Genomic DNA, 12,615 nt, shown 5'->3' with positions numbered 1-12,615 from the left:
CCCATGCTATCAGCCTTTTCCATTTCAGGACATATTAGCCTATCGTGCAGCTGCTAAGCTGCCAACACTGACATCCCCTTGCCTAAGGCAGCCCAGTGGTGCAAGGAATTAACACCCTCTGGCTAGTCTCTCTCTCTCTCTTTTTTTTTTTTTTTTAGACAAAGTTTAGCTCTTGTTGCCCAGGCTGGAGGGCAATGGCGCAATCTTGGCTCACTGCAACCTCTGCCTCCCAGGTTCAAGCGATTCTCCTGCCTCAGCCTCCTGAGTAGCTGCGATGACAGGCGCCTGCCCCCATACCTGGCTAATTTTTTGTATTTTTAGTAAAGACAGGGTTTTACTACGTTGGCCAGGCTGGTCTTGAACTCCTGATCTCAGGTTATCCATCTGCCTCGGCCTCCCAAAGTGCTGGGATTACAGGCCTGAGCCACCATACCTGGCCTCCTCTGGCCATTCTCAACCAAGACTGGCAGGAGCTGGCAGATTAATACCCCAGGTCCCCCCACCTTGAGTGGGATAACTCTGAGGTGCATCTTCTCCCCTGGCTTCCCTGAGTGCCCCAGCAGGGCTAAATTCCACTTGCCCACAGCGGGAACCTGCTTCATAACACGTCTGTTACCGGATCCTTCTCTTCCGTGTCTCATTTCCCTCACCGCCCGACCAGCGTTTCCTGGGATCACTCCCAGTTAACTCTACTTGCCCTCAAATCTTGTCTTAGAGTCTGATTCTGGGGAATCTTAAACTAAAACACCCCCTTCATCTAGCTTATATCTTTATTTTCTGGATGCAGCAACTGAGGCGCAGGGAAGGGTAGTGAGTCGCCCGTCAGAGCCAGTGGTAGGGCCCTAATGAGAGTCCCGTTCTCCTGGCCTAGGGCTCAACTCTTCACGGTGTTACTTGCTGCCTCCCAAGGGCTGCCCCTGTGTCTGCGCCTCCCACTTGCACCCACGTGGATTCATCATTTTATTTCCCAATGCAAAAGAAAAGGCTGATTGCAGGTTGGAAAATCTATGGGCATCAGAGGCAGGTGCAAGAACTCCTGAGCTCATTTCTGGAGGTAGACACCTCTCGTCCCTTGGTCCCGGTCCTTGGACCTGTCCCTCAAGATTCCAGGGCCTTGGTTTACTCAGCAGTGGGACAGGCCGCTAGGGAAACCCACTCATTGGGGACATAGAAGGGGTTGTTCATGCAAGCAACCAGCCCCCCGCCTCTTTCCTACCTCGGGCACCACCTCAGGGGCAGTAAAAATTCACATTGCCACGTTTCTAAATGAAACAATTTAAAATTATATTTGCTTTATAATTTTAGTGGAAAATGCATATTCTTTCAATCTAGGTTACCTATGTAGTTGATCAGAAGAACATGGATGAGAAAATGACCCCTACTTTCTAACCACCGAAACGTTAATTGTGGGAGTTTCTGCCTGCATCTTCGGGTATGAACCCCTGGAAGCTGAGCTCCTCCAGTTCCATCACCGATGTGGAGGAAAATGCACTTCCTGAAAAGTTTCTGGGTATCACCCCACCCACGTACTGTGAGACTTGGGGCAGTTTCTCCCTCTCTGAACCTCTGGCTCTTCATCTGTGGAATGAGGATGAGGATTCTAGCCTCGCAATGTTGCTGTCAGACGGCAGATGAGGGAATAGCCTGGCCAGAGCGGGGCCCTCCTGCCTTTGCCTCTGCTTGGAAGGCAGCTGACAGGGGCCTGCCCACAGGGAGGGTGTGGCCCGGGCAACGCCTCCTGCTTGTCCCTCCTCCGGGTTGGCCCTGGTGACAAGGCTGGGAACCCATGCTGAGCTCTCTGCACACACAGCCCTAGTCGGGGAGCGGGAAGCCGAAGACATGAACAAGGTCTTCCCACAGGTGAGAGCTGTCCCCAGGTGAGAGCTGTCCCCAGATGAGAGCTTTCCCCAGGTGAGAGCTGGCCCCAGGTGAGAGCTGTCCCCAGGTAAGAGTTGTCTCCAAGTAAGAGCTGTCCCCAGGTAAGAGCTGCCCTGACCAGGCTCCCGATCTTGGGGGAGCAAACCTTAGGATGAGGAGTGGGCAGTAGAGAGTGGGCATACATGGGAGACACGGAGGAAAATCAGCCCCCATCCTGCCCCGGGGCTCACTCCCAGGGTGTAAGGGACCCTACCAGTGACCCAGCTATACAGTCCAGGTGGTAAGTGCTGGTATGGAAACAGAGGAGCCAGGTGGACAGGAGGGGAGAGTGGCCAGCTTTACTGGGGAGGAGGGTATCAGGGAAAGCCTCACCCAGGAGTCGCTGCCCAAGCCGGTTTGAAGGATGAATATTTATCAGGTGGACAGCAGAGAAAAAGGCATTCCAGGCAGAGGGCACAGTGCAGGCAAAGGTGTGGACGTATGAAGCCGGTATGATGCGTCTGGGGCGTGAGATGCTGGGGTGTGAGGGACCCATGGTTCTACCTAAGACTGTCTCAGTGACCCCTCTGAAAACTCTGTTGTCTGCCTCCCTGAGGCTGGAGCTCACCTCACCTAAGCCCACCCCTCACTCTGTTCTCTTGGGCAGGGAGAGAATGGCTACACTGCTGCTGGACCCAAAGCCCACCCTGGAGGGGAAGGTAAAGAACTGGAGGGCCCGGGGCCAGTGCCCTGTGGGGCTCCCTTGAAGCTGGCAGTTGGCTATAGAGGCATGAGGAGGGTTCAGGGCTCCTGCTGTCCCTCAGACCTCTGCCTCCATGTTAATGTTGTCTGCTCCCAGCTTCCTGGCCAGCCATGCTGACAGTCACTTGCTTAGTCGGGTTATTCATTCTCTCCATGCGCATGCATTTATTAAGCACCTACTGTGTGCTGCCTACCTCACAGGCACCAAACTTCATACAGTGCCCACCTGTAACACAGAGAGAAGAGCACCAGCATCAAATTCCTGACCCAGTGGGTGACCTGGGCAATTCTCTTTACCTCTGAGGGATAAAGTGACACATTTATTTAGCCCTACTATGTGCCACTAGCCCATGATGTGACCAGGACAGTTCTCTTTACCCTTCTGAAAATAGAAGAAGGAAGAAACACACACGTACTGAGCTTTGTATATGCCCTGGCTTGGCCCACATTTGATCAATGAGGAAACACACTCAGAGAGGTAGATTACAATACCAGCGATAAAGAATCCAGCCCCAGTTAGGTGCCTGGCACTGCGTGATCTCTTTAATCCTCAGGACAGCTCTGAGACAGGGGCCCTCTTATGGGGCAATAACAGATGAGACAGCTGAAACTAAGAGAGGTTGGGTAACCAGGCCAAGGTCACACAGCAGGGAGGTTGGAGGGCCAGGGTTCGAGTGTGAACTGAGGTCTCTCTGGTTACAAAGCCCCAGGGCTTTTGTTGCTACAAGCTGGTGTTTGTTTATTTCCAAGTCCTGACTCATGATGGGCGTGGTTGTGGAAAGAATCGCCTCCTTTTCCTCATCGGTCCAGGGAGGGGACTGGCACCTAAGGGCTTTCTGGCTTTGAAGTGCAACAGCTTCACCTGGGCAGGAGCCTTGGTTCTGCAGTTTCTCCTGTGGCCCCACCTTGCGCCTGGTCTGTGCTGCACAAATATTTGAGGAGCTGCTTGGCTGATCAGGACACCTCTCCCTGCCCAGAGTCACGCTGCCTCCCTGGTTACCTGAGTTTACCCTGTTTGCTGATGGCCAAGGAGCCACCAACTAGGCCTGTAGGGATGACAGGTTTTAGATTTATGCTGCCTCTCCTGCTACTGTCTCCCCTCCCAATACACATCCATCTTGGAGTCCCACCACCCCAGGCCATTTGTGCTCCCCCACCTGCAACCACCGGGTCTTTACTCCTGCCACGCCCTCTGCCTGAAATGCCCTCTTTTCGCACCCTCCCCTTACCTGCCTGTGGAAATCCCATTCTGCTTCTGAGGACACTGCATTGGAAATGTGAATGGATTGGAAATAACCTGGACTGACCCATACTGGGGGCCTTCCCTTGCCTCCTGGATCCCCAGGTCAGCATATTCACAGAGTGTTCACAAAGCCCCAGGCCGGTGTGGTGGCTCACGCCTGTAATCCCAGCACTTTGGGAGGCTGAGGCGGGTGGATCACCAGAGGTCAGGAGTTCAAGACCAGCCTGGCCAACATGGTGAAACCCCGTCTCTACTAAAAATACAAAAATTAGCCAGGTGTGGTGGCGGGCGCCTGTCATCCCAGCTACTCGGGAGGCTGAGGCAGGAGAATCGCTTGAACCCAGGAGGCAGAGGTTGCAGTGAGTCCAGAACATGCAACTGCACCTCAGCCTGGGCAATAGAGTGAGACTCCGTCTCAAAAAAAAAAAAAACACAAAAAACAAAAGCCCCACCGTGTGTCTGGCTCTGGGCTGGGCCCTGAGGTCACAAGAATGAATCACACCTGCTCCTGCGCCTTTCTCTGAGGTACCTGTGGCCTGGGCACTTCAGTAGCTCTCACGCTCCTTCAGACATGTCCATGCCTTGCCTTCTAAGTGTAATAACAAGCTGCAGAGGGCAAGGACCAGGGCAAGCTGCACAGCAGGGCACCCAGGAGGTCCTCAGTAAAGCCTTCTTTTATTATGTTGTAGGCAGGGGGAAGTAAAGGAGAATTAAAGTCAGTTCTACAAGAGCAGGGACGCCCCCTATCACTGCTGTCTCCACAGCGCTTAGAATGAGGCTCGGCACATGTAAGTCCTCAATAAGCAATAACAGGCCAGACACGGTGGCGCGTGCCTGTCGTCCCAGCACTTTGGGAGGCTGAGGCAGGAAGACTGCTTGAGCCTAGGACTTATAGGGTGCAGTGAACTACGATCGCACCACTGCACTGCAGCCTGGGCAACAGAGCCAGACCCTATCTCTAAAATATAAAAAATAATAATTAAAAAAAGCAATAATAATAGCTCATACTCAACACTTACTGTGTGCTGAGCGCTGTTCTAACACATTAACTCAACAAATTCTAATCCTCTCAACAAACTCTAAGGTAGCTATTATGGTCCCCATTTTCCACATGAGGAAACTGAGGCACGGGAAGTGAAGTGGCTTACCCAGCGTGGCCCAGGTAGGATGTGGTAGAGCTGGGATTCCAACCTGTATCCCAGCAGACTCCAGAATGGACAGTCCATTAGGATCGTGGAAAGGGCATGGGTTTGGGCATCAAACAGGTGTGGATTCACACGCCAGCTCCACCCAGGGTGACGTGAATCTTTTCTTCTTGAGCCCTAGTTTCCTCATTGATAAAATAAAAGGTTGTTTTGAAAAATAAAGACCATGGTTATGAAGGGCCTAAGGGAGCTTCTGCCCCAAGATGGGGGCTGGACATGCAGGCTTCCATCTCTCCCTGCGTCCTGAGGAAGTCTCCTGATGGCGGGTGGAGGGGAGGGCTGTCCACCTCTGCCATTCAGCCAGCTGTGGGCCCTTGGCCAGGGTGGCACCTAGTGGGGTGGGCTCACAGGCAGAACAAAGAGTATCAAGGAGGGCTTGGGAGCTGCTCCTCCAGGGAAGCCATCCCTGCCCTGCTCACCCTGGTGGGGGAGAGGCTGCTTGCAGTGGGCAGGGTGGGGAGGGGGCTCCCGGTTCCCAGTGCTGGCCCCCCCATCACCACCACCCTGGGCTTGTTTCCCCCCCACACAGCAGGCTGCGGTCCCCTCTGCTGCTCGCGTCGCGGGGCCTGCCTCTCTGCCTCTCTGCTGCTCCTCCTGGCAATTCTGGCGGCCCTCATCGCCTTGGTCACCATCCTTGGACTCCCATCACCCACCCCAGGTCAGGGCGGCCAAGAGAGGGTGGGTCAGACTTGGCGGGGAGGGCATGGGGGAGCACAGAGAGACGAGAGAGCCCCGACCTGCCTGGCTTCTCCACCAGGTGACTTTGGACAAATTCCTTAAGGTGCATGCACAGACGCACACAGACACCTGCACACACACTGACTATACCTGTCTCTGAGCCTCCATTTGCACATCTGTGACATGATTATTGAGAGAACCCAGCTCTGATGTCACCTCCTCCAGGATGCCTTCCTAGACCCCCAGGATGGGTTACGAGCCTCTTCTCAATCCCACAGTCCCTACACTTCCTCTTCCGCTGGCCTGGCCACCCCGGGGTGGTGCTATCCATCTGTGTGTCCATCTCCACTACAGGGGACTGAGTGACATCCCATACATGCCTGCGGCCCCAGCTTCGGGGCGAACAACCCCAACACAGTGCCTGCCCCCATGGAGCTAATAACTGTTCCGAGAGCAGTCTAGACGTGAATACAGATTACAGCGGGTCCCTGGGAGCCCTGACAGTCTAGCCCCATTGAGGAGTCAGGGTAGGCACAATGGGTATTAGTAGTGGGGGGATGCCAGGAAAAGCATCCCAGGCACAGGGAACAGCATGTGTGGAGCCCTGAGGGGTGGGAGGAAGCAGGAAGAGAAGGAGTGACTGCAAGAGGCCAGTGCACAGGAAGGGCTGGCGTGACAAGTGGGGCCCAGTGCCAAGGGCCTCACAGGCTGCACTGAGAAGGGAGGTCATAGTCCAGGAGCCACAGAAAGGGGATTAAGTTGGGGGCAAGTTGGGGGCAGGTGGATATTTCTGAAGGATGGCTCTGCAGCCGGGCAGGGTGGGTATAGAGGTCTGAGGTGGGGGCGGGGGCTGAGATTCGCAGCGCTCCCCCTGCCCGTGCAGGAACACAGACCCTGAGGCGGATGAATACATGAGCAGCTGCAGTCATGAGCCTGTGTGCACATCTGTGTGTTTAGCGTGTCTAGGAGTGTATGCAGCTGTCTGTGTATGCATGTTCATGTCTGTGTGAGAGCACGTGTGTGTCAGTGCATGTGTGCACATCTGTTGTCTGTGTATCTGTGAGTGTGCACATAGGTGCAGCTGTGTGTGTGTGAGCATGTGTTCATGTGTGTGTGCATCTGTGCGTGTGTCTGTGTCAACATGAGTGTCTCTGAGAGTTGCTCCCCCCTGCCTCCTCCCCCACACACACTAGCTGAGGCAGCCCAGGTACTGAGAGGTGGTTCAGGCATGCACAAACACAAATGCACAAACCGGCTCCCATAGCCAATTATGCACACGTATACACATGTGGGGCCAAGGCGTTCCCCCTCCCTTGTCCGTAGGTTTCTTTTAATTCTTTGAGGCAGCCCTAGGAGTGGGTATTCCTTTTCTCCTCCCATATGGGGTCTAATGATGACGTGTCGCAGGGATGTTTGGGGAACTATAGAATAAAGATGTGAAAGTGCTTTGCAGTTGTGCCCAGATAGAAGGAATTATGACCTATGGCCCTCCAGCCAGCCCAAATATATTGTTTCTGACACTCTAACCTGGTACCAGGAGCTCCACCATTAAAACCACTTCACTGAATTGAACATTGTCCTCAGAAGCTTCCCGTGACACTGTAAATAAGTTTTCAATACAAGAGAGAACCATTACTTGTTCTGCACATTTTCTGTTCTATGTTTCTTCACAGAGATGCTTTTATTTAATTAATCCCCACAATAGTCCCACGGGGTGTGTGCTATGATCCCCATGTTGCAAACAACCTGAGACTCAAGGTGGTCAGGTCATCTGCCCAAGATCAGGCAGCCGGCAGTGGGTAGAGCTGGGGCTTGAACCCCATTGATGGCGCTGGGTCCATCCTCCCCACTGCCCCAGCACCTCAGGCCAGCTCTAGGTGGAGTTCAGGTGAGGAAGGTTTGTCCTTGTGAGCACCACCCTTGACCCTCCAGGGCCTTCCCCTGCCCATTCAGGAGCCCAAGCTTGTATAACACTGACAAACAGGACAGGCTTCTTGTGCCATGACCAGAGGAGCTGCATTCCAGCCAGTGGGGTCTGTGATGGCGTGCGCACCTGTACCCACGGCGAGGACGAGGATGAGAGCTTGTGCCGTGAGTACCCGCTCGGTGCTGCCCCTCCCAGGGGTTCCCCCACACCCCGATTCTCTTGGCAGCCATACTGAAGCTCAGCCATGCCTGAACACATGAGGCACCTTCACGTCCCCATGGCTTTGATGCTCCAGTGCCTTCATCCAGGAACGCCTGCCCCGACCTGGTCCCAGTCAGGGACACACATACATGCCCCCACTAAGGAATGCCTTCACCCTGTGCATCTCCACTCCCAGAGAACCCGTATTCATCCCTCAAGGCAGAGTTCAAGTGTTACCTCCTCCAGGAAGGCTTCCCTGACTCCCACACCAGGTTAAAGTGTCTCCTTTGGGCTTCCACAGTCCCTGTGGTTCGCTGTGTCCCAGCCCTCGTTACACTGGTTATCGCTCTTGATTGGCACATCTGCCACCCCCATCAGACTGTGAACTCCTCTGAGGCAGGCCCAGGCTGCTTGATATCGGGGCCCCAGTGCCTAGCACAGAGGGGTATTCAGAATGGCTTGCTGAATGAATGAGTGAATGAATGAATGGGAAGGCCTGGCCCCAGACCTTAGACACCTGAAGGTTCTCAGGAGAGAGGAGCCTGACCCCACAGGAGAGAGAAAGCCTGGAGAGGTGCAGTGGGTGGGGTGGGGGAGCTCATGGAGGGAGAGTCTTTGCATCACAGACCCTCAAGACAAGAAGCAATCTCAAAAGCATCTAGTCCTTGCCCCAGCCCATCCCCAATCCCCTCTCTAGCAAGCCCAACCGAGGCCACCCAGCCTCCGCTTGCATTCCCTGGGACGCAAGGATTGAAAGGTTTCTCCATGGGAAGGTTTCCAGGCTTAGAGCTGCCTCCCAAAGTGGTTCCTCCCTGATTGGTTCCATTTCTGTCCTTCTGTCAACCCTGCCCCGACAGACCACACTTTAATTTCTCCCATGATGGTGGCGCTGCATGGATTTGAAGATTGCTCACTTGCCCCCCATGAGGGTTCTCTTCTCTAGGCCACATCCCCTTCTCCAGGTCACAGTCAGCCCCTTTGTGACCCAGTTCCTGGCCCTCCCCACTCCATCAATGCTCCACAGAATGAATATCAACTGCCCATGTCCCCCTCCCTGGACGGGCCTCAGAAACACTCTCGGCCCTTCTGGCTGGGTCTGGGCAGTCTAACGAACAGAAGCTTGCCCCCTCCCTGCCCAAGGTTTTCTACCTCTAGTGATGTGGCCTGAGTTTGTGTGAATTTTTGGTAGCCCTACCACACTGCTGCCTAACAGAACACGCTTTCAAGAAAGGTGCTCTGACTCTGCCTTACAAGGTGTGTAAACCCTACATCCCCTAAGATCCGGGGCCCAACTGTAAGACTCCACATTTATTCCTGTGATGTTCCAGCTGGAGGAGGCTTCCTGGAAGGGATGGAACTTGAACCTGAACTTGAAAGAATGGTTTTGGATAGGTGTCAAGGAGGCTGTTTGTGGAGGGGGGCAGACTATCAGCAGTGGTGTGGGGCAGGAACACACCAGGGCTGGGGAGGAACTGAGGAAGGGAGCGGCAGATCTCTGGGCCTCTGTCCAGCGACGGAGCTCTCCTCTCCCTCTGACTTCACCACCTCCCCAGGAAACCTTCTGCTTGCACCCTTCTGGGCTGGATGGGCACTGATCCTGAGTTTGGCAACTGCCAGGGTGGCCAATCCTCCTCCCAATAACCCTCAGACAGCTGTGGCCAGATGTGGACTTCTTCCTGCCTCCTCTGTACCTCTACAGGAGATGTGCCCCAGAGCCTTCCCCACTTCCTTGTGGCCCACTGTGGAGACCCGGCCTCCTGGATCTACTCAGACCAAAAATGTGATGGCACTAACAACTGTGGGGACTGTTCGGATGAAATGAGCCCAGGTAGGGGCCTGGGCACAGGCTGGGCTGGGGCTGGTGGCCAGGCAGCAGCCAGAGGGCAAAGGGTGAGCAGGGAATCTCTAGGGCTCCCCCTTCCATGCTTCCCTGCATCCTAGGAAGGAGTTTTCTACCCCTGCTTGAATATATCTGGTGGCGGGGTACTCACTACCACTTCCAGCGACTTTTTCTGGAGGCTCATTCTTCTGCAGTGGGGAAGTCACCTTCAAGGGCGCAGATGAGAAAACTGGGTCCCAGAAGGTGGTCATGCAAGGAGTACATACGTGGCCCAGCTGGGATTTGAACCTGGGGTTCCCTTCTCTCTGCACCTCCCAATGACCGTGTGAGGAAAGCAGGGCAGGAATCACCGGCCCCAATTTGTATGTAAGTAAACGGAGGCTTTGAGAAGAGAAACTTAGTACAATGCGTGACAGGAAGGGAGCTCAGGTGCGAACCCAGGCCTCCAAGTCCCGAGTCCTGTAGCTGCCCTAGAGTTTCCTCTCAATCTCTTCCCCAGTGGTCAATCAACAAACACGTTCTGAGCACTGGTGGGGTACTCAGAACGCACCTGGTATCAGATTCAGGTGGGGAACATCAGGAATCAGGCATGTGTCCTACCCCCAGAACTCACATCATGCTGATGCCAAAAGGAGGTGCTGGGGACCTGGAGGAATCCAGGGAGATTTCTCAGAAGAGGTAGCATTCAAGAAGACCAAGAAGAGACAGGTTTCAGTAGGCAGAGGCTGGGTGTATGGGGAGGAATGCCGGAGGCCTGAGCGGAGGAGAGAAGGCTGGGAGCAGCCTCAGGGAGTCCTGGCAGGTGAGCATGGCCGGGCTCAGGGTAAGGAAGGGCACCCATTCATACTGCAGTCTTTACCGTGTGCCTGGGGCTTTGCCTGACATCCTTTGCTTGATAATAAGCTTGAGCACACTAGGAAACAGGTTCAGACAGGGTGAGGGAGGTTACATAGCTTGTGAGCTGTGGAGTCCAGATTCTCTCTGCTGCAGGAAAACTAGGAACACACTCAAGCCATGTCAGATGGGTTGGGGCCGCGGGGAGCTACAGCGGGTTTCAGAACTAGGGAGTGCCCTGGTGCACAGAGCGTTCCAGGACACAGCAACTGCTCTCCTGCTGGCTCTTGTCTCCCCAGTGACTGTGTGCCCACCCTGCGGCCCCGGGTGGTGGCGCTGTCCTTCAACCTTCTTCAAGTACTGTGACTGTATCCCGAGGCGTCTCTGCCGTGACCATGTACAGCACTGCTCGGACTGGTCCGATGAGTATGCCTGTCCCGGACCCTGAATGGGCCACTCAGACCAGCACGGAAGGCTGGCTGGAATGGCACTGATAACCCTTCACATGAAAATCGAATCCTAGCACACAAGGGCAGGAAGGAGCCTTTGAAATGGGATCTACACATCATTTCTGAATAGGAATTTTCTCTCCTGCTTTCAAGTTGTTCAGCCTCTGCTTGAATGCCTCCAATGACCAGGAGCTCATTACCATGTTAGGTGGCTTCTAACAAAGATGAGGTGGTGAAACCCCGTCTCTACCAAAAATACAAAAATTAACCAGGCATGGTGGCGCACACCTATAGTTCCAGCTACTGGGGAGGCTGAGGTGGGAGGATTGTGTGAACCCAGGAGGTAAAGACTGCAGCGAGCTGTGACCACACCACTGCACTCCAGCCTGAGCGACAGAGTGAGATTCTGTCTCAAAAAAAATGAAACAAAACACAAACACAAACAAAGACGAAGGGAATCTGCTTCCACGATTTCACGCCTGTCTCTGGGGCCACACAGAGGAAATCTGCTAACTGCTCCAAGACAGACTTGTGGATCCTAATCTCGTCATCCCTTAGAGTGATGATATGTCTGGGGCTTAAATGACAAGCCGAGTTTAGCCTTCACGGATGGCACATATGTGAAACATATGCCACTTCCTACCGCTTTGGTACCTGAGGCAGATATACTGGGCTTGGATGCAACCTTAGCATCTTCCCCAGTTCAGTTAACCCAGCAGGCTCTACTGATTTAACCACGTGACACAGCACATGAAACAGGATATCTGGCATCCCACCAGTGGGAAGCCATCCCAGGAAGCTCTGAGCTATAGAACAGAAGATCTGGAGAAAGAGCAGCTTGAAGGGCTCCTCACCAGCCTTCTGTCTGTCCACCCTGCTCTCCACCCCAGCACTCCCCACCTTCCACTCTATGCCCAGCTGCCCGCCTAAACAGCCCAGTTTTCTGGAAGCAGGGACTATATTTTGGTCCTGGAGCATGAATGAGCTGCTTCTGTGCTTATCTTTCCAGCTTCACACCACCCAGGCAGGCAAGGATGAATATTTCCATTAGATGGATGAGAAAACTGAGGCCCAGAGAGGGCCATGACTTGTCCAGAATCATACAACAAAGTCAGTGCTGGAACTAGGACCCAAACACAGTCTATGGCACCCCAGCCCAGAAGCCTTTCCAGCTACCAGTGTGATTATACCTTGGCCAGGGCAGAGTCTCTGCGGGTCATTTTAAAAGTGAGCTTGTCAGGTGCAGTGGCTCACGCCTGTGATCCCAGCACTTTGGGACACTGAGGTGGAAGTGCCCCACTTGAGCCCAGGAGTTTGAGACCAGCCTGGGCAACATAGGGAGAGCCTGGGTGGCGCGTGCCTGTAGTCCCAGCTACTCAGAAGGCTCAAGTGGGAGGATCGTTTGAAGCTGGGAGATGGAGGCAGCAGTGAGGCGCGATCATGCCACTGCACTCCAGCCTGGGCAACAAACCCTGTTTCAAAAAATTTCTTTCTAATAAAAATAAAATAAAACATGAGATTGAGGGTCAGAAAGTGTGAGACACGTATTCTGAAAGAGAGATTTGGGATCTGCCTGATGGGAGGGCTCCTGTTGAGGGAGACAGACATATCCCCACTGA

At 54.0% G+C, this 12,615-nt stretch overlaps 1 protein-coding gene across 3 annotated transcripts; it reads left to right on the top strand.

Moving 5' to 3' along the window:
• The first annotated feature begins 1,839 nt into the window (after window positions 1-1,839).
• Window positions 1,840-12,142, top strand: LDLRAD1 (low density lipoprotein receptor class A domain containing 1). Of its 3 annotated transcripts, XM_032137297.2 has the most exons (6): window positions 1,840-1,860; window positions 2,525-2,576; window positions 5,597-5,725; window positions 7,699-7,836; window positions 9,573-9,701; window positions 10,847-12,142. In XM_032137297.2, the coding sequence occupies exons 1-6, from the start codon at window positions 1,840-1,842 to the stop codon at window positions 10,993-10,995; spliced, it is 618 nt and encodes a 205-aa protein (XP_031993188.1). In that variant the 3' UTR covers window positions 10,996-12,142. The 3 variants fall into 3 exon arrangements, 2 of the variants coding, with proteins under 2 accessions (XP_031993188.1, XP_031993189.1); XM_032137298.2 differs by lacking the exon at window positions 5,597-5,725; XR_009210830.1 differs by lacking the exons at window positions 1,840-1,860; window positions 2,525-2,576; window positions 5,597-5,725; window positions 7,699-7,836; window positions 10,847-12,142 and adding an exon at window positions 8,931-9,127 and having other exon boundaries at window positions 9,573-9,702.
• Window positions 12,143-12,615: the final 473 nt, after the last annotated feature.

Source organism: Hylobates moloch, unplaced genomic scaffold (genome assembly GCF_009828535.3).
Source record: "Hylobates moloch isolate HMO894 unplaced genomic scaffold, HMol_V3 SCAFFOLD_18, whole genome shotgun sequence".
In the NCBI taxonomy this organism is placed as follows: domain Eukaryota; kingdom Metazoa; phylum Chordata; class Mammalia; order Primates; family Hylobatidae; genus Hylobates; species Hylobates moloch.
This window is presented reverse-complemented; position numbering and strand designations above follow the sequence as displayed.